Source organism: Fonsecaea multimorphosa (assembly GCF_000836435.1).
Source record: "Fonsecaea multimorphosa CBS 102226 unplaced genomic scaffold supercont1.24, whole genome shotgun sequence".
NCBI classification, from domain to species: domain Eukaryota; kingdom Fungi; phylum Ascomycota; class Eurotiomycetes; order Chaetothyriales; family Herpotrichiellaceae; genus Fonsecaea; species Fonsecaea multimorphosa.
The window spans coordinates 108,851-132,164 of NW_015971658.1; the positions used below are offsets into that span (position 1 = coordinate 108,851).

General features: G+C 52.3%; 9 protein-coding genes across 9 annotated transcripts; 5 read left to right on the top strand and 4 right to left on the bottom strand.

Annotated features, from left to right (window-relative positions):
* Positions 1-1,957: 1,957 nt before the first annotated feature.
* Positions 1,958-6,220, top strand: Z520_09437 (uncharacterized protein; the record flags this gene model as incomplete). The annotated part of the gene is made up of 1 exon (XM_016779931.1): positions 1,958-6,220. The coding sequence occupies one exon, from the start codon at positions 1,958-1,960 to the stop codon at positions 6,218-6,220; it is 4,263 nt and encodes a 1,420-aa protein (XP_016628870.1).
* Positions 6,221-8,593: 2,373 nt separating this feature from the next.
* Positions 8,594-10,186, top strand: Z520_09438 (uncharacterized protein; the record flags this gene model as incomplete). Its single annotated transcript, XM_016779932.1, has 2 exons — positions 8,594-8,657; positions 8,742-10,186. 2 exons carry the CDS (start codon positions 8,594-8,596, stop codon positions 10,184-10,186), a joined length of 1,509 nt encoding a protein of 502 aa, XP_016628871.1.
* Positions 10,187-10,300: 114 nt separating this feature from the next.
* On the bottom strand, positions 10,301-11,275 carry Z520_09439 (uncharacterized protein; the record flags this gene model as incomplete). The annotated part of the gene is made up of 1 exon (XM_016779933.1): positions 10,301-11,275. The coding sequence occupies one exon, from the start codon at positions 11,273-11,275 to the stop codon at positions 10,301-10,303; it is 975 nt and encodes a 324-aa protein (XP_016628872.1).
* A 926-nt stretch (positions 11,276-12,201) lies between these two features.
* Positions 12,202-12,873, top strand: Z520_09440 (uncharacterized protein; the record flags this gene model as incomplete). The annotated part of the gene is made up of 2 exons (XM_016779934.1): positions 12,202-12,622; positions 12,653-12,873. 2 exons carry the CDS (start codon positions 12,202-12,204, stop codon positions 12,871-12,873), a joined length of 642 nt encoding a protein of 213 aa, XP_016628873.1.
* Positions 12,874-13,135: 262 nt separating this feature from the next.
* Positions 13,136-14,472, bottom strand: Z520_09441 (uncharacterized protein; the record flags this gene model as incomplete). Its single annotated transcript, XM_016779935.1, has 2 exons — positions 13,136-14,273; positions 14,324-14,472. 2 exons carry the CDS (start codon positions 14,470-14,472, stop codon positions 13,136-13,138), a joined length of 1,287 nt encoding a protein of 428 aa, XP_016628874.1.
* Positions 14,473-15,673: 1,201 nt separating this feature from the next.
* Positions 15,674-16,054, bottom strand: Z520_09442 (uncharacterized protein; the record flags this gene model as incomplete). Its single annotated transcript, XM_016779936.1, has 1 exon — positions 15,674-16,054. The coding sequence occupies one exon, from the start codon at positions 16,052-16,054 to the stop codon at positions 15,674-15,676; it is 381 nt and encodes a 126-aa protein (XP_016628875.1).
* A 914-nt stretch (positions 16,055-16,968) lies between these two features.
* On the top strand, positions 16,969-17,957 carry Z520_09443 (uncharacterized protein; the record flags this gene model as incomplete). Its single annotated transcript, XM_016779937.1, has 3 exons — positions 16,969-17,521; positions 17,580-17,670; positions 17,732-17,957. 3 exons carry the CDS (start codon positions 16,969-16,971, stop codon positions 17,955-17,957), a joined length of 870 nt encoding a protein of 289 aa, XP_016628876.1.
* A 662-nt stretch (positions 17,958-18,619) lies between these two features.
* On the bottom strand, positions 18,620-20,089 carry Z520_09444 (uncharacterized protein; the record flags this gene model as incomplete). Its single annotated transcript, XM_016779938.1, has 2 exons — positions 18,620-19,558; positions 19,697-20,089. 2 exons carry the CDS (start codon positions 20,087-20,089, stop codon positions 18,620-18,622), a joined length of 1,332 nt encoding a protein of 443 aa, XP_016628877.1.
* A 1,243-nt stretch (positions 20,090-21,332) lies between these two features.
* Z520_09445 (uncharacterized protein) lies at positions 21,333-22,943 on the top strand (the record flags this gene model as incomplete). Its single annotated transcript, XM_016779939.1, has 3 exons — positions 21,333-21,747; positions 21,807-22,112; positions 22,168-22,943. The coding sequence occupies 3 exons, from the start codon at positions 21,333-21,335 to the stop codon at positions 22,941-22,943; spliced, it is 1,497 nt and encodes a 498-aa protein (XP_016628878.1).
* Between the last annotated feature and the right edge of the window lie 371 nt (positions 22,944-23,314).

The window sequence follows — 23,314 nt, forward strand, 5'->3', positions numbered from 1 at the left end:
GCGGTTCGCGCTTTGGAGATGGAGACGTGTTACTGCTTGCTGCAACTCGTAGATGAGGTATGCCGAGATCTTAGTTCTTGCAGCGATAAGAGGGACGTGGCGGATGATGGTTTCAAAGTGAGCTTTGGAGGCACAGCCTTTATATTGAATGTTAAAGGGCAGTATACCGAGTACTGTTTGCTTGATTGCCAGAACAAACTGTTTGGTGATTCTTGGTTCTTGGGGTTATTGAGATCACAATGATGATTGCCAGTTGAAGAATGATCGCAGCCTGGCGTGGGCGTCGGATCGGATCATCTTGATATGTGGCCGCTAAGCCCTTTTTGGTGGCTTATCACTGAAAGAAAGCTTGGCTATGCGGAACGGGGAAAATATACGACCGGGCTCCAGAGTCCCTTCACAAATACTCATAATGGCACATGACGCTTTCTATACAACAACGCGCTCAATACTATCTAGGTAGCAATGAGGTGGCTGCTATCAGATACAGGCAATACTGATAAAAGGAAAGAACACCAGGGCTACTGTAGGACCCTTTGCTTGTCCGACCGTGCGACTTCTCTAGGTACCCCTCCGTACGAGGTAATACTTTAGTAGCTTATTCTTATCATTTTCGCGTATCCATGGCTTTCACTAGTCCTCGGATTTTGTTCCCAAACTTTTATACTGGAAAACCAGAGGGGATGTGAGGTATCGCAGTGTGGAGGTCAACTCTGTCCAGGATGAGGGTCAGCCTTTGCAATCCAATCGTCTCCCAGACTATTGTCTCCCTGGTCTTGCATGGACACAGTTCGAATTGGAAAGGCCAGTCCAATGATTCCGGGTTGTCCTGGCCCACTTGCATAGTCATACCGGTTGTCTTCCGCCGTTGTCCACCTTGACCTGGCGTTCAACACAAGATTTACAGTGTAAGGCACACAAATCTGAACAAGGAACCGCATGGGCTCAAAAGTGGTGACGTCCGCGGGAGTTAGGGTTATTCAGGGTTTGATCTAGGGGGTCATTTTTGGGTCAAGCGCAGGCGGTAGAGAGGATAAGATTCAGCATCGCGGCTCAAGGTGGAGGAGGGTTGCATGATCGGAATGTGCAAGAATACCATGTTGTGTTAAAGCAGAAAGTGGTGAACGACGGCAGGAAAACGGGCAAAGGTTGACTGATCGTGACGTTGACCCAACGCTGGAGTCGACGATCTGTCCAGATGCGCAGCTGCGCCAAACTTGCACAAACACACGACTGGCATCACTTGTAGCACGAGTCTCCCAGAGTCTTTTTGCTTTCAGGTTCCTACGAGTACCAAGTACCTCGTACACCAATTCAATCGAGTCTCCATCGAGATCTCTTTTCCCGCTGATTCGACCTAATTGGCAAAATCCTCCTTGAATGCCTGTCGCTGTCACCTGCACATCCACACCGTCTTTCATCCCCTTGGCCTCCCTTGGCCTCCGCCTTCCACCATCCTTATTGCGCTGAAACTCTACGAGTATCCAGATCCAGATCCAGATTGCCCTGCCCGATGAACACGGTCCCTGAAAAGCTGCACTCGGACCATCGTCCCGCGTCCAATACCGCCAACTGCCCGCTGTGGATGGGCTGGAGTCCGCTCTCGAACTAGCCTCCCACTCCGACCAAACACTCGATGTCCTTACGGGTAGTGACACTTGTACCTCCTCCTCCTCCTCCATTCCAAGTCGCCAACCCTACTGCTAGCCTTGTCGCTCAAACCTTGCTTCTAGCTCCAGCCTGCTTACCTTCTTTGGACCCCTGGGCGTGATGCGTGTGGGTTGGTAACGGCTCCTGTGTCATTTACTTGCCCTAGATTCCATTTCTCAACCTGCGAACCCTCCCTGCGCTCATGCTCTCGCTCGTTCGTTCGCCCTCCCCACTCGGCCACACCTTTTCAGCCTCTGCCCGGGTGATCTGATTTTAGGCACGATTGGTCCAAGAATGCGTCTTCTGAATGACCGTCCCACCAGATACCCACGACATTCCAACATGTCTTCCTTCCCGCGACCCCCTCACCGCTGCCGAAACCCTCATTCCTCCATCATTGAAACGTCCTCATGATACCGCCCTCAGTTCCTCTTCTTCTGATCAACCAGCCTTGAAGTACGCGAAGTTATCTTCTTCCAATGGATCAGCGCCCCCGAGACATGGTCACCTGAAAGAGGAGCGGCGTGGTCGACGAGGTGGGCAGGAGGACGACGAGGATACCAATTCTACCGGTCCGGACATGCAGGCTACCTCGGCGCAAAATATATCCCTTCTGGAGGCGGCTGCGACAGCCCTCAGCCAAGGAGAAGAGATGCCTTCCAGAATACCACCGTCGGCAAGGGGGACGGTTGCAAGTTCAATGCCTGTCAGGACGTCCACCGAGGCTAGCCGTGCCGGGAGTCAACATGGGCGCCGCGCAACTTCAGATCCCAAAAGATCGAACGAGGCCCAACTGTTTCATTCGATCCCCCTTGTCGAGTATCTGCAATTAGACGAGCGGCCAACATTTGTAGTTGACATTGCCGATGCTGTCAATGTCAACTCTTCTCGCCTCAATTTGATATTTGCAAACACGGCGCTCAAGAATCGCATTCCTCTTTTCGAACATGTCCAAGGCCGGTCTGAGGACCCTACTCTGCTGCTTGATGTGGGAACTCCATTCTCTGATTTCAAGGCCTGGGCTCTCAGCTCTCTAACAGAACCCGACATCGTCCCCACGTTTCCTTTTGCAGGATGGCTGTGGCAAGGCGCCCTAATACGGAAAAAATTGAAGGTTATTCATGGCCGCCAGCATCCATTTTCACCTCCTTTAATGGCCGATGGTGGTGGTCGGCCCGGTATGCAGCAATATCAGGGACTTGGGTCCGTGTCTACGTCCACCAGCGGAGGCGCTCGCGGGGACACAGCACTGCAAGGTTATTTCGACATTCCCCCGCGCACCAGCGGCGACGTGCCACGCACGCTGAACCGCTTGGTGACGGAACAATTACCAGACGTCTCACCAGATAATCTCGTTCCAACGTCACTCGTACCGAGCCCAGATCTGGCATCCTCGGAGCTTTCATCTGGGTCTGCCCCCCCAAACTCTGACTCGAGAGCAATCCCCGCCAGCCCTCGCGTCAATCTGGACACCGGCTTGTCCACCACCGACGAGAAAGGCTATTTTGATTGGACACGATTGCCATTGTCACCCTCACTCCCCGTGCACATACAGTTTGCGAGACGCATTGACTGGGCTTCCACCAGTCTAGGCCCCATTGAAGACTGGTCTGTCGAACTTCGGGGGATGTGTAACTTGATCATGGCCAGTCCACATCCTTCAGCTATGTACTGGGGACCAGATCATGTAGCCATATATAACGAAGCCTATGTTCTGCTGGCAGGCCAAAAGCATCCGACCCTGATGGGCGCACGTTATAGCGATGCGTGGTCTGAGATCTGGGATGCGTTGAAAGAAGTCTTCGACAATGCCTTCAAAAACGCTCAAGCGACAATGAAAGATGACGACTGCCTGTTCATCATGCGCAATGGCTTCTTGGAAGAGACATATTTCTCTTGGTCCATCATTCCGCTAATTGGTGCCGATGGCGACGTGGTCGGGCTGTACAACCCGGCGTTTGAGAAGACGCGCCGCAAAATTGCCGAAAGGCGCATGTTGACACTGCGTGAGATTGGTGAGCGGACGGCTGCGGCTCGTCAAATTTCTGATTTCTGGGGTTTGCTGCTCCAAGGCATGGAATACAATGAATACGATGCTCCCATGGTTTTGGTCTATTCTCTTAACGAGGACTTGGCGGAAAGCGATGTTGCTTCCTCGGGCTCCAGCGGTGCGGCCTCCAACAAAGTATGCTATCTGGAAGGCAGCTTGGGCATTCCTACCGGGCACCGGGCAGCGCCTCCTGTTATCGACATGAAGACGGGCACTAAGGGTTTCGCCGCTTCGTTCAGACAAGCACTTACAACCGACAGGCCGATCGTTCTACGGGTCGACGATGGTAGCCTTGATCCCGGAATGCTTGAAAATATTGAATGGAGAGGATTTGGCGATCCCTCAAGAATTGTGGTCATATCACCGATCCATCCTACCACGGGCGAATCAACTTTGGGGTTTCTGGTGATGGCTACAAATCCAAGACGTCCGTACGATGAAGATTACGATTTGTTTGTTCAGCTTCTAGGCCGCCAGCTTGCCACGTCCATTGCGTCAGTGGTCTTGTTTGAGGATGAAATTAAGAAAGGCGAAAGAGCAGCTCAGCTGGCTGCCCAAGACCGCATTGAGCTCAGCAACCAACTGTTGGTCAGGACGCAACAAGCAGTCGAGGCCGAAAACAAATTCACGAGAATGGCCGAACTTGCCCCAGTCGGGATCTTCATTGGCGACCTCGATGGCAAGATCAACTTCGTCAACGATGCATGGTATAATATCTCTTCGTATCCTCGAGATGTGCCGGTCGGTAACGAGTGGATTAAATATGTTCTGGATGAAGACCAAGCGAAAGTTCGGGAGCTCTGGAACACGATGCTGGAGAAGAGATGTGCCATCTCGCTAGAATTTCGCTTCAAAGTGCCGTGGGGAGACAAACTGGGAAACAAGGGACAAACGTGGGTTCTCACCAGTGCTTCACCTGAGCGAGATGACGATGGGCGAATCCGGCAAATTTTTGGATCCATGACGGATATCAGTGCACAAAAGTTCGCCGAAAGTTTACAAACCCGTAGAATGGAGGAAGCGGTCGAACTCAAACGAAAGCAAGAGCGCTACATTGATACTACCTCTCACGAGATGCGCAACCCCTTGTCTGCCATACTCCAATGTGCCGATTCTATTACAGGCTCTCTGAGTGAGATGCGGGATGCAAACGGGTTGACACAGCCTCAGCAGGAAATTCTCGACCTCACCATTGACTCTGCTCAAACAATAACATTGTGTGCTCAACACCAGAAAAGGATTGTGGATGACGTCTTGACTCTGTCGAAGTTGGATTCAGCCATGATGGCAGTCACTCCTGTCGATACACGACCCATCGCCGTTGTGAATAAGGTGCTGAAGATGTTTGACGCTGAATTGAAGACGGCGGATATTCGGTTGGACTTGATGATCGACTCGTCTTTCACAGCCCATCAAATCGACTGGGTCCGAATAGATCCGCATCGTCTATCACAAGTGCTGATCAACTTGATGACCAATGCGATCAAATTCACGACTACGCAAGAGAATCGGGTCATTCGGATGCACATTGCCGCTTCAGACGAGAAGCCGTCTCAGGAAGACAAATGGAGGCTTACGTATATTCCTTCTCGAACTCCCAGGGACAAAGATGTCACTGCCGCCGCCGAGTGGGGGTTGGGTGAGACGGTGTATCTGCACTTTGCCGTGCAAGATACCGGACGTGGTCTGGACGAACTTGAGAAAAAGCAACTCTTCCAGCGATTCTCTCAGGCTAGTCCCCGCACGCATGTCACCTATGGTGGCTCCGGTCTTGGTCTCTTCATTTCCAGAGAATTGGTCGAACTCCAGGGGGGTGAAATCGGTGTGGCTTCCGAGAGTGGGAAAGGCAGTATCTTTGCATTCTACATCAAAGCTCGCCGCAGTGAAGGTGATGTCAGCAATCTTGATGACAACCCCAGCTCCTCGGGACCACACAGTAGGAAAGGTTCCAAGACAACGCCGCTGACGGGCTTGACCATGCAAGTGCTCCAACCACCGTCCGGAGTCTCATCTACCGCTCCGAAGTCGCCTGCCTCACCGAGAACGATGTCCACCAGCCTGAGCACACGGACTAACCCTGTCCACGTTCTCATCGTCGAAGACAATTTGATCAACCAAAAGGTACTTGCAGCACAGCTTCGTAAGATCGGCTGTGTCGTCAACGTGGCAAACCATGGAGGCGAGGCCATCGATCAGATTTGCAAGTCCAAGTTTCATCGCGACCATGCACTAGATGGGGCGAAGATCGATGTGGTACTCATGGATCTGGAAATGCCCATCATGGACGGACAGACCTGCGCACGGAAACTCCGAGAGATGCAAGATACTCGAGAGTTGGTTGCGCACGTCCCCGTCATAGCAGTGACGGCGAATGCGCGAGCCGAACAGATTGAGATGACCCTGCAGAGCGGAATCGACGATGTCGTGAGCAAGCCATTTCGGCTGCCGGAGCTGGTGCCCAAGATAAAGGATGTTCTCACAAAGTTTAAGCGAGATGATGGAAGAGGGCAGGCCGTTTGAGCAGTCCTATTCAAAATGGAGCGCTGTGTAAGACTATAGGTGGCGCAGCCCGAGGCAGTTCTCAGTGGGCTACCAACGGTACAGGTCACCCCGAAAACTGGCATTAGAGAGTATAGAGTTCATGCGAGAGGAACTCATGGCTGGTCTTCAGCAGTCAACATCTCACCCTTTTCGATGCACAAGCCGGATACGAAAGGAGATGTTGGCCGACCGTACTTTACTGGATTTTATGGACATGTGGAAGCAGATATGACGTTGCTTCCCCCAAAGGATATACGAGGAGGCTTTACATGGTTCTGTTGCAATGGAGGAAATGAACACTTTCCTCGGCTCGACACAGAACGGGTGTTCCGTTCTAGCTCCGAGGAGCAGAACAGGGATCCAGATGCTCGACTTTGTCAGATGTGGCATTTGACATGTCGTTACGAGGCTTATACCTGACGTCCAAGTTGCGATGATGGCACGAACGGATATGAAAATGAACCTAGACAGTACAATACCCATTGTAATTTACTAGCTGTACACAAGTTTTGTGCAAAGAGGCTGCCGACTCTGATACGTACCATTTGTACGAGGCCGAGCGAGCCATGTATGCTCTCCAGTTTCAGCACGCACAGTTCCGGTGGATAGACACATAAGCACCATGATCACGAACTCACGACGATCATGGGATGGAAATTATACGAAAATTCCAAAAACCCCCCTTTTTTTGTTTTCTCATTATGCCCATCCTCTCGGGAATAGCGCAGTAGGGTACTTGGTACCTACCTAGGTAGGGTACACAGTATCTCGGTAAGATACCACCTGTAGGTACCTAGGTACCCTTGTTCCTGTCCCGCTACGGAACGGTGGGCTGTGTAACTAAAACAATTAATATAGCATATTATGAACTGATAAAATAACCGGATTAGGTAGTCGAGTGGGGGCGTAATATATACTCGAGGTACAAGGTACCCTACCGCGTAGGTACCCAGGTATTGAGCAACGAGATCATCTTATTACCCTACCTACCTAGGTAGCTGTAGATACCTGGAGATACCTACCGGCCGAGTCAGCACGTGTGAGAAAAATACGAGGATAGATCACGAAGAAGGGGGGGCCCGAGAGTTCGCCGCCGTTTAGGTACAGTACCTCAACGCACACACCCTCACACCTCAGCCTCAGCCTCAGCCTCGCTCAATTCTATTTCGCGTGCCCTCTGTCGACCTAGGTATTTCGGGGGGGGGGGGGGGGGGTAAATTTAATTAAAGTGTCCATCGTCGCGAAAGATGGAAGGAAGGCGGAAGATGTGATGATTGAATAATAGAAAAAAGGTTCCACCGGGTCCCCGGATATACTATGGCAAACCAATGTTCCTGTGATAGTCCTGTCCTGTGACTTTGCATGTAGACCTAGGCAGGTAGGTACCCTTGGATGTTGTTTGACTGCAGGTTGGTGTGGGGGATTTCCGATTCTCGCGAGGCTTTTGTTATGCTCGCTGCCATCGCTGTGTCCTGAGTAGTTTTCTTGAAAGGATACCCACGTTACCTCTCAAGCAAGCGCCCTCAAGCACAACACCCCAGGACACCAACAAATGGGATTTCATCACCATCCTGTTCGCCGTGTTTTCTCCGCATACGAATGTCCTGGTACCTACCTACCTACCTACTGATGGTCCGCATCGATCCACCCCCGTCCCCCCGACTGCCGGAATTGCCGAAAGATGGAGAAAAATGGGGGCGCGCAGGGGGGAACTAAAAGACGCCCTTCGCCCGGGATGACATCGAATTTCCATTTGGGGAATTTGACCGGCTGGCGCTACGGCTGTCGGCCTTTGGGAACTGGAGTGGAAAAGGGCCAAGAAAGGTGATGCTGGCGAAGGGCTTCTGCTGTATTGGTTAATTAGTGGGTTGGGAATGTTGGTAATAGCGGTCCAAGGGAAATGCGCGGGCGGATGTCGGGGTCTTCCTGTCGTGAATCGGGATTTGCAGTGTCTACCTAGGTATGGATGGTATAGTATAGTATACTCCCATGTGACATGTATGCATAGACATACAGAGACATTACGGGCATGTATATATAGTTTCCAGAGACAAAGGTCGGTGGTCGATGCATCTCTTCGACATACGGGACGTTGATTGATTGATCTTTGGACTTGGATTTTCTCTCATCTTCTCCAAATACTTCGACCAAAAAGAAGAATCGGCCGAGCCTAAGAGGTGTATATACACGGAGGAGGTTCCAGGAGGTCAGTACGGGACATCCAAACGAGGTGCACCAGCCCTCAGACCTGTCTTGCCGAGTTGCTGCGCACCTGGTCCGGCTTGTCCATGGCCGATCGGTGGTAACGAGAAAAGAACATTGCTGCGCGGTCTGGGGCTGCTGGGTGACACCATGACGACTGCTCTCTCTATCGAGGCTATTGGTCAGCCTGGAGGAATGGAAAATCAGCACGGAGGTATGTTCTCACAAAGCTGCCTTTATTTGTCTTTATTGTCGAGTCAAAGGCTTCTAGTTTAACACACTGACTCACCACGTGAAGTGCCGGTGTCCATCGAGAACGAAGGTCGAAACAAAGCCATCACTCTGAGACCATCGTCTCCCAACGCTTCATGCACAAGCCACCGTGACGAAAAACATGCCTTGGGAGAAGGAGCTGGAATGAACCCTTCAACAAAAGAGGTACAAAATGACCCTCCAGAACAAGTACCGCAACACGTCGATGTTGGTACTGCGCCGATACCTCCTCCTGACGTCGGTCTCCAACCGTGGCTTCAAGTCATAGCAGGGCACTTCCTCATGTTCAACAGCTGGGGCCTGGTAGTCTCGTTCGGCTCCTTTCAGACATACTACACCACACCGATAGCCCACAGCAACAGTTATCCACTGCAAAGTGCATCCAAGAACGCCTCGGCCATTGCCTGGATCGGATCCATCCAAACCACCCTCTTGCTGGTCGGCGGAGCACTTGGGGGCAAGTACTTCGACGCCGGATACTTTCGCCAGATGCTCATCCTGGGCACGTTTCTCGTCGTCTTCGGAACGCTGATGACCAGTCTGGTCAAGGAGTACTATCAAGCCGTCTTGGCGCAGGGAGTCTGTGTTGGACTGGGCATGGGGATGCTGTTGGTCCCGAGCGTGGCGTTGCCGAGCACTTGGTTTTCCAAACGCAGAGGTCTGGCCATTGGAATCGTGAGCTCTGGGGCGTCGTTAGGCGGCATTGTCATCCCCATCGGATTGAGGCACAGTATCTCGTCCGTGGGGTTCGGGTGGGCGGTGCGAATCCTTGCATTGATATCGCTGGTTACACTGCTGGTCAGCAACCTGTTGATTCGGCAACGCCTTCCACCTCGACCGAGGAAGGGTGCGCGCTTCATTGAGTACCAGGCGCTGCGGGAACAAAGAGAATTCGCCCTCTGGATCGCAGGCCAGTTCGTCACATACTTTGGCTTCTTTGGCTTCTACAACTATGTCGAAGCCTGGGCCGAGTCGATTGGCCTGGACCGGCACTCCGGGTTCCCGCTCGAGTACCTACTGCCTGTGCTGAATGCGGCGAGCATCCTGGGACGTCTGATCCCTTGCTTCTTCGCGGACTACACTGGACCGTTGAACATACAGGGGCCCTCGCTCTTCGTCACTGCCCTGCTCGTCTTCGTCTGGATCCCGTGCCGGACAATCGGCGGCTTGCTCGCCATCACCGTCCTGTACGGGTTCTTCTCTGGCGCGGTCATCGCCACGCCTCCTGCAATAGTGGCCAGTATGACTGAAGACTTGCGTCGGTTTGGAGGAAGGATGGGCGTCTTATTTTTGGTGATGGCCTGTTCAGCGCTCGTAGGGCCACCTGTCATGGGTGCCATCATCGAAATGCACGGCGGGTCGTACGATGCTGCAAAAGTGTATGCGGGGACTATGGTTATGGGCGGAGCGGTGCTTGTATGGGTGTCGAGGGTGGCTAAGACTGGGTTTAGAGTAGCCGTCAAAGCTTGAGTTGGAGGATACCAGATTCATTTCCTGTTTCTGATCCTGTGGTTCCCAAACGTCCGAACGCGTCACAAGTCAGTGGCGGACGAGACGGCAGATATCCATCGCTAGGAGATCTGCCTAGTGAGCTCTCTGTAGCTCAATATCAACTAGCCATGGTTTCTGCGTCAAGCAACCATCAGTGTCTGCGATAGACGCATTAATGAAGAGAGTTTTCTCTCTGTCGAGCGGAATCTCATCTCCCAAACAGTGGCTGGTCTTGCAATACCCAGCCTGCTTATAGCGGTCCAACTTTTCCTGCTTTTGAGCGGTTTCCTCTGGTGTGTCGAATCTAGAGGGGTAGAGAGTTGCAAGCCCTTCGATCATATGGGATTTATTGTTGTCGATTGCGGTAAAATGAGTTGGTCGTTCGCTGTGTGTATGCAGCCAGGAAACCAACCTTGCACCCCAGCCTTCGTGGATATGACCAAAGCAGTGTACTCGTGGCCGGATTCTGGCAACAGTTGCGAATAGATCCGCGCTTACAGCTCGTTCTCGTTGGTGGGTGTAGTCCATAATGCCCTTTGGTGGGCCATGGGTGACAACTAGATCGACTCCTTCAGGGATGGCAAAGTTGTGACCACGGTCTGGGTGGTATTGAAATCCCCACGCACCTAACGCTGGTGTACAGGGACTGGCATAAACAGTCAGACGTGCCCCGTTTTGGAGGGTGAAGTGATGGGTGCCCTCATCCAGGAGTATAATACCTACGTCGATGGCATCTTTAAACAACTGCTTGGCCTCTCCCATCGCACCATATTCTTTCTCCACGAGCTCGGGCTCGGGCGCGGGCGTCGCTTCCTCAATTTTGGTCTGAAATGCGACGTCATCCAGTGTGAAATCGTGGTTTCCTGGGATGGCAAGCTTTAGGGGCGCATCGATAGCTTGCAAGAGGCTAATGGTGGTTCGGAACTCCTCTAGCTTTGAGCCGTCAGTAAGATCGCCGCAGTGGATCGCGACATCAGCACGGAGAAAGGGTTTGTCGGCGGAGGTGAAATCCATGCCATGTGTGTCTGACATGATCAACATGCGAGTCTTCACTGTGGCTGTATCCATATTGTGAGGTCCGTTATGTGACAAAGATGCGTCGGTCGCACAGACAAAATGTCATCAGTCATAGAAGCTCAGTAATTTCGTGTTGGAAATGCCGTTCTGCGACGCCACTAGAAATGATATGCGAAAGACAACTTGGAAATATCTCTGCCTTGAATGTACAGGTTTAAATATGGCTTGGGTTCGAGAGACTTCTTGGAAACTTTTTCTACCATGGTTCAGATGTAAATGTGGTACCCCAATTAAATCCCAGATATCGAGAGGCAAAGCCTGTTAGAGTTTGGATTCCACTTTGATGCCTAGGCAGCTTTGGCCTTCTTCGGTGCCTGAATGGTAGGAAGGAGTGCCTCATTAAGCCTTCTTCTTTGTCGCGAGGGTGGCATCTCTTGAAATATGGAGACAGATTCTGACTGTGGCCTGTGGTTTGCGTTGAACAGGAGTAGGATCCCAACCTGGTGGCAGTCGGATCCTCGGGGTCTGCCGCTTCCATAGCACCAAGCACCAAATGCATCTAGACGAGCTTTGAAGATGGGAGGAATGGCAAATATGCTGGGGCCATGGAGGGCCGCGAAACACTGGCGAAGGTGGTGAATGAAGCGAAGAACGAAAGCGCCTTGTCGTAGATGCTGAGAGACTGCCAAGCCGTTCGGCCGCTTCTTCTCTCAACTCGGAGCCTCGCATGACTTCTGTCCAACAGGAACATTCTCACCGGCTGTTTTTGAAGTTGTCGTTTGAAAACACAGAGATCCGGGAGTTACTAGAGGTAGTCAAGAGCCGCCAATACATCCACCTCATCTGAACCTCAGATCCTGACCAGTCGGCTTGTCAAGTAAGCACCGCAAACATTCCCGCTCTAGGTGACTCGATCTTTGACACCAGCCAGCCTCGTGGATACAAGGCTGACCAAGGGGCCAGAGAAGGCGGAAAACATGGCAGCCGACTCCGCCAGTGCATGTTCGGACTTTACATTCACCTCTCACCCCTCGGTATCGCCATTCACAGTGCCGTATCAGAGATACATCACCGACGGGGCCGCACGCGCAGGAAGCCTGGACTACCAATACGTCGCTGTGGGCGCTCTCGTCTTTTCTCGCTCTCCCAGCTCGACCGCCACGGCCGCCACGGCCGAAAGCACTCCCACGGACGCGGACGAACTACGTGTCCTCCTCGTCCAGCGCGCGGCCCATGACTCGGCGCCTTTGCGCTGGGAGATCCCCGGCGGTGCGTGCGACCTCGATGATCCCAGTATCCTGCACTCGGTCGCCCGAGAGTTATGGGAAGAGACCGGACTCATCGCGAAAAGCATCGGTCCCCTCGTCGGCCAAGGGCGCTTTTTTGTCACGCGGAGTGGTAAGAAAGTATGTAAGTTCGAGTTCCTAGTGGAGGTGGAGGGAGGAGGAAATCCCGCTGGCACGCCCCAGGTTAGGCTAGATCCGAATGAGCATGCGAATTATGTATGGGCAACAGAGGAAGAGTGTCGGGATCGCAGGACGAAAGGGGCGAGTCTTGAGTTGATATTTACAACGTCTCAGCAGCAGGCGACGCTGCTTGAAGGGTTTGAGATACGAAAGGAATTCGATAGAACGAAGATAATGCCCTGACACCACGCATCGACAGAAGAAAGGGGCGAACAAAGAAACCGAAATCTACAGACATAAGACGACTAAGCCGTCCTCGTCGCATTGCTGGGTGCCGTTTTTTTCATATTATTACATGCCTCAGTAGGAGTCAAGTTTTGTAATTCCCTGACTGCAACTGTTTGGAAGTCCCCATCCTAGAATCTTCCACCAGTACTCCAATGCACCACTTCTAATGCATCTAACGTGGCATCCATCGTATATCGTTGGTCCGTTTATTCATAAATCATGCTGAAGTAGGGACAGGTTTGCGCTCCAAGCTCTTCCGGCCGTAGCTATTCGTACCATTGGTCACGGCAGCCGGAGGATCTCTCACAGATGAAGTGCCATTCCCATAGCCATTCGTGGTGCCGGTCGTGTGATGGAGACCAGCGTCTCGCTCCACATCTCCTTCGCTCTTGTTAAGGTAACGATCGTGATGGACTGCGCCAGTGTTGAACCCAGCCGCCTGCCCTCTAAGACCATGGGCAGCATCAAAGGGTGCACCGCCATAATGCTCTCCGTATCCCCACCCAGCCTGCCTGGTGAAGACCGCACTTTCAAACCCTCCCGCGCCAGCAGCACCTGCTCCGTAGGAGAATGGAGTATGACGAGTCAAGGGAATGTGGTTGAATCTGAAGTCCCAGACAGAGGCATAGACCATGCGATAGCTTGAAATAGCGAAGACAGATCCAATAACAGCGCCGGCGAAGACATCGTACCAATTGTGATATTCGTCAATTGTAAGGGCGCCGCCGATCAGACAAGCACCGAGCAATGGAGCATAGGTTGCAATGAGTTTCCAGAATGCTGGTTGGTGGTTGCTGAAGACCTTCAATTTGGCGTTGAGGTAAAAGTAGAGGTAGAGAAAGCCACCAAATGCGGCGGTGGTGTGGCCGGATGGCATGGACTCGAGCGAGTCATCAATCTGGTCGGGGTCTCCCCGGCAGATGTTTCTCTGGAACATGATATCTTCGAAGCCTCGGCCAGGGTGAGAAGCCATCAACGCCGGATCTGGATCACAGACGCTCAAGAAATGGGGTCGCAATCCGCCAATGAGCCATTTGATGAACACTTGAAATACTGCCGCTCCGATGAGAGAGTACAAGAGACCGATGATTGCATTGTTGGCATCCCAGAAAGAGCGAATGCGAATCTGCATGCACAGGATGATGAAGATTGGGATCAAAGAGGCAAGAAGAGCGGCAAGCCAAATCGGAACGATTTCATGGCGCAGGGGATAGGCGAACTCGGGATAGACGATTTCTCCATCTGAAAAGGTCACTGGAAAGGATCGGCTAGGGGCAGGTTTGGCTTCATAGACTCCGAGGCCGATGGCGCCCATTGCGGCCATGGTCAAGATATCCAACCATGTGAACTTGAGCCTTCCTCTTCGTTAGATATTTCGCCATGGGCAGGAAAAGGGAAGGCTTACCATTGCCCGAAGCTCGGTCTGCGGTTGAAGTCGCCCGAGTCAATGTCAAAAGCTGGCCCACGGTTTCGATTTCCACGACGATGAGTATGACCGTTGGTAGTCTGGCCATTTGTTGCTGGCCCGTGAGTGCGTCGTGAAAAAAGGCCCATTTTGATGGTTGAGATGGATATCAGATGCGAAAGAAAGGAGAATGATCACTTAAGAGGAGCAGAGAGCAGAAGTGAACGGCTAAAGAAGAGACTTGAAGGGGAAGTCAGAGCAGGGCGAGAGTACCTCTCTTGACGTCGGGCAACTGCGAAGGTTCACTGCTGTACCTGCTCGATCTCAATGAAACTAAAGTGACAGGAAGCAGCGAGGCGAAGGTGAAGTATTTGAACTCCCCTCTCATACTCTCGTGCCACAAGGCCGTGAATGACGCAGCGAGAACTGTGGTAGCATGTTGGTGGATGTGATTTCCATACCCAAGTGAGATGCCCTTGCCTTGTTTTCGGACAGTTAGACGCCGTCGCTTGCACGAAAACGGGCGACGGTGAGCACCGGGGCTGAAGTTTGGCATTCGGATCGCCAGAGAACAAGTGCAAACTGGGAAATCTGGTGTCACGCCAATTGACGCCAAGGCACCAATATGGCTTGGCTGACGTTCAGTGTGGCTAGAGAGGCTCCAAGAGTCTCCATGACGGCAGGGGATCAGCTGCTGTCGATTCCGCTGATCGAGATGAGGATGAGACCTGGAACCAGCAGCATCGGAGCCATCACTGGCATTGGCTAATGGTGACGAGGTAGAACGTCGAGTTACGAGACAATTCTGCCCAAGAGGGATGTGCAACACCAAGCTCGGTCAAGCTCCAGTCAAGATTCCACCGTGAACCCACCTGGTGTGGCGTCGGATGGGCCAACAGCCACACTCCAGAAGCAAGAAGTAGCGAATGAGAGGTGAACGCTATTGATATTACCTATGTGAGTTGAGACATCATGGAATACGAGGTACATATGTAAATAGTAGGACGAGTGGATAGATTCTCCGTCTCGCGTCCACAAACGCACCGATCTTTGCGGCAACGAGCTCAAGCGCGGGTGTAAAGACATGCATATCCTTCCCTTCGATGAATGCGCGAGCACCAGTCACCACTTCTCAACGGATACATCCTCCTCAGCAGTGACGGGTTCAAGCATAAATGGGCCAATCCAGCCACTCCGGTTTCGGGTCAGAAGGCCTTCATTGCTACAAGCCGAACTTGAGCTGTGTCCGTTCCCGTGAGTCGATTTTCAATCCCGTCTCGACAGAGACGATGCTCTGCTCTTCGAGATCTCAATGCCTTTCTCTTTCTTCTTCTGTTTTTGGGACCTCGTCTAGTCCAGCGTATCGATCCAATTCATGCCTGCAAACACTTCCATCATTTTGTAGCAGAGTCCGACATCATCTCCCGGATAACCTCCAAACAGTTTGATCTGTTCAGCCTCGATCTTCGCAGCTTCTCGTCTTTGAGCTTTGTCGCGGTTTTGCCAGGCAACATATCGATTATACCAATGCCTCGAGGCAACGCTAGGATTCGTAGCGCGCGGTCTCTGGGGAAGTATAGATTGTTCTGGGTCGGGGCTTGCTGAGGGCAGGAACAGAGCAGAAGAATCTGACGGTGCTAAGAGCTCGTCGGGCATCTCCAAAATGGGGTGTAGAGAGGTATGGTTGCGATTGCGAGGGCGGACCCGCCTGCGATTGTGTTTGTGTGCCATTGTAGACTATCCCGGGTAGGAAGATTAGACGAACGAGGGAAGTGCTGTCGTGAGATCAAGTGAGTGCCAGCTGTAGAGCTTAGATGGGAAATTCAAATAAAAGCATGGGAAAATGGTTTCAAGCATGAGGGCGAGGTATATATGCCCGATCCATCCATGAGTCTTGTGGATGGCAACATAGGTAGCGTGAGTCACATGAGACACGCCTACCTACATGTGAGCCAAAAGTGAACCAGCACCAAGCAGCTAAGAAGTCAGAACGAGTGTAGCATGACGACTTGTTGGGTATGCCTGCGTTTGGTCCTTGTCCAAACAGGCACAACTGCCCTTGTGGTGTGAGAGTCATAAACAGAGTGGCGTGTACCTACCGGTTGAGAAGGCCGGCCAGGCGCCCATGAGTCATGACACTTGAGGCCTAGTACCATGAGTTCCCAGCGACCTGCATCTCGTGACTCGTGGTGACTGCTGAATGGTGGAGGAGAAAAACCTTGGAGGCTTGCTGAGTCTAGACCACGAAGAGGATCTGTACAAAGGATCGAGGCGATCTGGAACCCGTCGAAACGTGGCTTGGGAATCAGCTGTTTTTGGGGGAAAGAGACAAACAAGGAGGGAAAAGCTCTTTCGCCACCTGCAAGGAAAAACGGTCTTGGCACTTGATACGGCGAAACCTTTCTAACAAAGGCGCAATGCGGTCCCGGATGCCAAGAAACTGGGGAAGCACTGCAACAACCGAGGCTTCTGGTTGGCACTCCAAGAATGGCCTTTTGCCGCGGGATCAACACCACCTGCTAACATCTCTCCTCAGTACTGTTGGATCTGACTTCTACTCTTCCAGAGATACCTCAAATCTCAAAAGCATCCGAGACCAGTGGCAAGCAAGGGCCTGAGACGACGGAAAGGACTAGGGAGCAGCTATGACTTCGACAGACGATCTCCGAATCTCCACACTCTTCGGTGTTAGCAACCATGTAGTGCTGGTGACCGGTGGAGCGACGGGGCTGGGTGAGATGGCAGCTCAAGGATTCATCCAGAACGGTGCCCGAGTCTTCATTGCCAGTCGGAAAGAATCCGAGTTGAAGAAGACATCGGACCGATTGAACTCCCTGGGACCAGGCAAGTGCGAGTACATCGTCGCCGACTTGAAGGACAAGGCTGGCTGCGACGGGCTGGTCAATGAGGTGAAGAAGCGAACGGATCGTCTGACGGTGTTGATCAACAACACGGGTGCTACGTGGGGAGCTCCATATGACGACTTCCCAGAGAGTGGATGGGATAAGTTGATGGCCCTGAATGTCAAGTCCATCTTCTACATGACGGTCGGATTGCACGACCTGCTGCTCAAGGGGACCAACGCCGACATGCCCTCGCGGGTCATCAACATTGCTTCCATGGCCGGGATCCAGACGACCGACGTCACCACAACGGGAGATGGGGGCCTTTCCGCACCGGGTCATGGCACCTTCAGCTGTATGACTGTCCTGTCCATTTGCCTCTGGGAACATCCATGCTGACAACCTCAATACAGATGGCCCATCAAAGGCTGCGTGCATCCACCTCAGCAAGATGCAAGCGTCCAAATTGGCCCCATTGAACATCATGGTCAACTGCATCTGCCCGTAAGTTTGCACTCTAATGCTTCAACATTGCGAAGGCCATTATGCTAAACCACGACTGCAGTGGCGTCTTCCCGTCTCGAATGACAAACTTTGGCATTCAAAAGTACATGGATACACTGCTGGAGCGACAGCCTACCGGACGAGTGGGCAAGGCTTCTGACTTTGCAGGATTGGTCATTTTCCTCAGCAGCAAAGCATCGGCCCATATGACAGGCAATGTGATTGAGATTGATGGCGGCAGCACGCTCTCTGGCTGGAGAGCGAAGAAGCGGGACAGCAAGATCTAGGACGATAGAATCTTAGAATGGACGACGGTGGAGTGGCAGCTAGTCAGCCTCGTCGGCTGGGCACAGCCGCACAGTTCGCGCGTCACCATAGCCCTGCGTGCCGTGCTAGGCTGATTCAACATCCTACTCACCAAACGGAAGAGAAGGACTTTGAAAAGCTTTTCAAGATATACTATACGAAATCAATCATAACTTGTTTCATATGCCACAAGTTAGTAGCACGATTGAGGGCCATGATTTCCAGATTGGGAAAGATGTATGATATATTATATTAAAAGGCTGTGGCTGCTGGTGGTTCTTTAATCGTCAATTTGCGTAGTTTCGAACTTCGAGATCTGTGCCTTACACGTTGCCCTGGTGGTAGTCATCCAAATGGAGAAGCCCTTATTCCACGTGAGTCGCACAATGTCGTTCGTCATTGGTGCTGATGGACCAGTGCTTCTTGCGGAACTTGAGGCTCTTATCTTTCTAAGTGTCCTTTTGATCTCCTTCAAATCGACTTCCATCAGAACGAAATCACATTTTACGAATGCTGCTATATACCTTGAAGGACGGAAAGGTGCCAGGGAGGATGGTAACAGATCACTGCGACAATGTCAATGTCGTTTGAACGTATCTGCCCTTTCCCATTCCGGCCCATGCTTCAAAGTCTGATCCAAGTCTCACTTAGGTTTGATCAGCCTTTTGACCCTCAGTCCCGTGCCTTTACTGCCATATTCCAATTCGGCAACGAACATAGCTCGGACCCTACAGGTGGGACATACTTTACCCTCATACCAATCCCGGCTGATGTCTGCATGGAAAGCCATGTATCGTCCATCTTGAATCACTGCAGGGCCCCCAGGTGCATATAGCTGCACGCCAACTCCGTCAGGCTGCCGGAATACACCAGATTTCAAGATCAAGTCGTAGTGATTGTCAATATTGTCCCTAAATCCTAGGAACGCCTGGCCCCAAGATTTATAGCTTTCGGGTTGCATGGCGCCAAACGAGCAATCCCGGAAGAACGGAACATATGTGGGATCATGGTGAGTCCACTGTGTGGACACCGCGTTCAGTTGAGTTGCTCGGCAGACAATATGTTCGATGCGATAAGACTCATCTGCGAAACAGCCCGCGTTGTAGATCAGATGGTAAGCCGAGAGGTCTCCAGCTAGGGCGAATCTGCCCTGGGCATCGCCCCTGTAGAATATCTGTGGACTTTCCACGTTTGGCCCATCGCTACGTTCGCTGAACAAAATCCAAGTGGCATTGCCAACGGGAGTCCAGGTATCGTTTCCAATGCGTGTTGTATAGTCCTCGTTGTCGACGATGTTGAATTGGAACGAAGTGGGCGTGTTGGGCCAGTTGCTATTACTGCAAGCTCCGCCGGTGCCAATTGCGTTGCCATCGTTCTTGTAGACGACAAACGACATGTTCTTTCGTCGGTCGTAGATGAAAGTCGGGTCGATTGCGCCACCTTGGTCGAAGGGACAGGTAAGTGGCTCTTCCATTGGGACATATGGGCCTGTGACATTGGGAGATGTTGCGGCGCCGACACAGTGAAAGCGACTGTTGGCATGCCATGATGCCGAGAAGTAGAGAACAAAGCTCCCGTCGGGCTTGCGCTCAGATCGTCAGCAAAATTAACCACCGAGAGAGCTTTTCAGAAGCAGCGATAAACCACGGGAGATCGGTAGCGCTCCTGGCAAGCGAGCCGCGTCTCGAACCACCACCCCATTGGGATGATGCGTACTTACCCGTTGCACAACCTCTGGCGCCCACACTGCAGCATCGCCATCTTGGACAGCCCATTTCGGTAGTTTGGGCATGGCATCATATCCCTCATGCAATGTCCAATCCGATATATCCTTCGCACTTGCAACTTGGACATGTAACGAAGGATCTGGTCGCGTCGCAAACGCATAGAACATCCCATCCACACTCAGCAGGCATGGATCGGCAAAATTGGACTTGATCACAGCATAGTGAGACGGTGATACTGTCTCAACATTTGAGGTCGAGTACGCAATGGCTGTCGCTGTGGAGAGAACCGTCAAGAGAAATAAGATGATACCGATACCTCTCACCCAAGTAGCTCGAGGCTGGTTGGTAAAGAACATCGAGAGACGTCGCCATAACGTGGAAACCATTTTGATCGTAATTCAGGCAGCGAGGACCAGGGACTGCCTTCGTCTCCAGCCACCAAACAGCAGAGCTGGCAATTGCTGTTGCAAAAGTAATCTCTGGTCATTCGGGTTTCTTGGTGCCATATAAGGCATCTTCGACGGAAAATGGCCGTGCCGGCTGTGTAAGGTGACGCGCGGCATCCGGAGTCGCGGATGACCAGGTTGTGGTAGACGTGGAGCACTAAAGTAGACTGTGAGAATCTCAATTCCCCAAGGCGCCAGCGGAGCGAGAGAAATTCGAGAGGCTGTTTGCAGACCAATTTGACGTTACGGACTCCCAGATCGGAGGCTGTTTTGAGGCTGATGAGCTTGTTGATGGTGGAAAGGCAGATGCCGCAGGGGGTGTTGGGAGCGGAACAACTAATATCCGGCTCGTCGGCTTCAGGTTAAGTTGGCTGTGTTTGCATCGACCAACCGATAAGCGCGGATAAGTGACGACCAATTACAGGCGTCATGACAGTGGCTGTTTGGTCGGCTTTTGCCGCTTAGAACCAGGCGAAGCGTAGCTGAGCTGGAAAAGGCTGTGGCTGGTGGTGGTTGTTCGTCGCTGATGTCTACCAGGTAAGCCCTCAAGCGGCAGGGCCCTTAACTGCCAGTGAAGCTATGCTGCTTGGCGTCCCTGGACCCCTTGGACTCTTCGAGGTCAGCAACCAATTGTTGGTGAGCGGGGGGCCTTCTAGGTGCAGGTTGTCCCCCCAAAGACTCCCGGGTGACGGCACCAACGAAGCCAAATGTTCTCCAGGCCCTGCTGCAGGCAGTGTTTGAAGCACCAGAAGCAGTGCCCTTGTGTCTCGACCCTTCCACCTCCATCTCCTTCTCCATCCCCAAATCGACTCCTAAAACATTCTGGACCAACAAGTCTTCAAACCCCCAAGACCCAAGATGGTGGTATTTTGCCTCTCGTGCTTTTGGAGGCATTGCACTTGATAGCATTGATTTTCACCTGTTGATTTGACGGCAAATCCCAAAAGATCACAGCGAACCTCGCAACCAGCCCGCTCAACTCTTGCGATCGATTAGCCTAACCGCATCCCCGCCTGCGCCATTTGGCTCTGGCTACTTCGCTCTTCCACTGCCGCACATCACCCTCTCGCCACCTCTTGACGTCTTCTTACGTCCCTGCTCTGCCTTCCTTCTTTCCATCGTTGAGCTCATTCTCTGAGCGATGCGTCCTGGCGGTGAACCGCTACAACATGACAGACTCACGATGACCTTTCAAACCTCCCTCCATCCGTCCACCGCGCCATTACACTCCGATCCGACCTCCGTTCCCTTCTCATCGTCCTTCGCCGAGCACGATGGCTGGCGAGAAGGCCCTTCACTTCCTTTCAGACCCCATCACGATGGCTCACCTACCTCGATTGTCATAAATATCAGTGATGGCGGCGCAACTGGCCGTGGCATTCTTATCGGGTTATTGTCTGCGTTTGGTTCCGCCGGTGTTGCAGTGCTTGTTCTTGCGATTTTCTTTTTCTTCAAATATACCTCTCGTGGCCGTATTCTGTTAGACCGGATAGGCCGGCCCGGCGAGTTTGACGATGAGCAAGCCTTTGCGCAGGAAGAGGCCGAGGCCTTGGAGACGATGGACGAGTTGCAAAGGACCGAGTATCTAAGGGCAAAAGGTACGGGTCAATCACATTATACACCGGTCATGCTCATTCGAGTTCTAACGGCGACACAGCATTTATACAAGCGAATCCGCCAGAATCTGTACAAACTGATATATCGCTATCGCAGTTCTTAGCGATCCAAGAGAAAGGCGTCTCTGCATGGGAATTCGAACCGGAACTGGAAATCGCCAATTGTTTTGTCGAAGCGAGGACCGAAATCGAGTTTTTCGATTCAGAGTGCAGTGTACAGAGCAATTTGCCGGTGCCCAAGCAAAACGAAGTGTACTATTGGGAGGCAAAGATATACGACAAGCCAGAGAATAGCCTGATCAGTATTGGGATGACCACAAAACCATACCCTCTGTTTAGGTTGCCGGGTAAGTTCATCGTCTTTTCCAGGAGCCGCTGGAATTCTATGTGCTAACCGATCAGGTTTCCATAAAACATCGGTGGCGTATCTTTCCACGGGACATCGACGCTACAACCAACCTTTTTCCGCAAGCACATATGGTCCGCCTTATGTACAAGGAGATGTGATTGGGGTAGGATACCGACCTCGAACCGGGAGCATATTCTTCACACGCAATGGCAAGAAACTGGATGAGATTGCACACAACTTGAAGACCCAGAACTTCTTTCCAACTGTGGGCGCCAATGGACCCTGCCACGTGCATGTGAATTTTGGTCAGATGGGGTTTGTGTTCATCGAGGCGAATGTCAAGAAATGGGGATTGGCACCAATGACGGGAAGTCTCGCTCCTCCTCCACCTTATGGCAGCGAGCAAGGTAGCATCCTGCTCGAGACCGGAAGAGAAGGACCACGGCAGTCGACATATGAGCCTGGACACTCGAGAACACGCAGTGGTCTGGCAAGGCTTGGTCTCCCAGCCGGCAATCCTGGGCCTGTCCGGTCAGCCACGGATATATCATTAGCGCAACTGGCGCATGTACCGACACAAGATCTTCCCAGCCAGGGCAACGCGCTGCTGGATTTTGGAGATATACAAGATCAGCCTGTGGAGAACACGCCTGCCGGACAGCAGATTATTCCACCCCCCGAGTATAGCAGTCCCCCGGAGAGTCGAAGGTCGAGTGGTGACGGCGACGAGGACGAAAGGCAAGAATTGTTGCGTGATCGGACAGGAGGACCACCCATTCCCACCTACGATGCAGCTGTGGGCGAAGCGGCAGGACCCAGCCATACATGACGAGATACCCCTGAGCATGAATATAAAACATCCATTACGACCATGAGTGTAAATATGATTAGCATGATTCTGTTTCCAGTAGATGGGCTCGGTTCAAAGAGAGCATTGTTCCTCCAGGGCTGACCTTTCAATCCAGGTTTTGCTTATGAAAGAACGCAAAGAACAGGTACCACAGGTGGCACCCATACCCACCCAGAATCAGATACCGGCACCCAGACCGGAGCTGGATGCGTGATTATGAAAGAAATTCGTCATGCAACGGGATGACAGCTTTCTGGAGTCTGGATAGACGATGCTGGCTACCCACTGGCCAATCGATAGGATATGCCTTCTTGATTAGGGATCTCCCGACCGTTGAGGCCGCCTGCGCG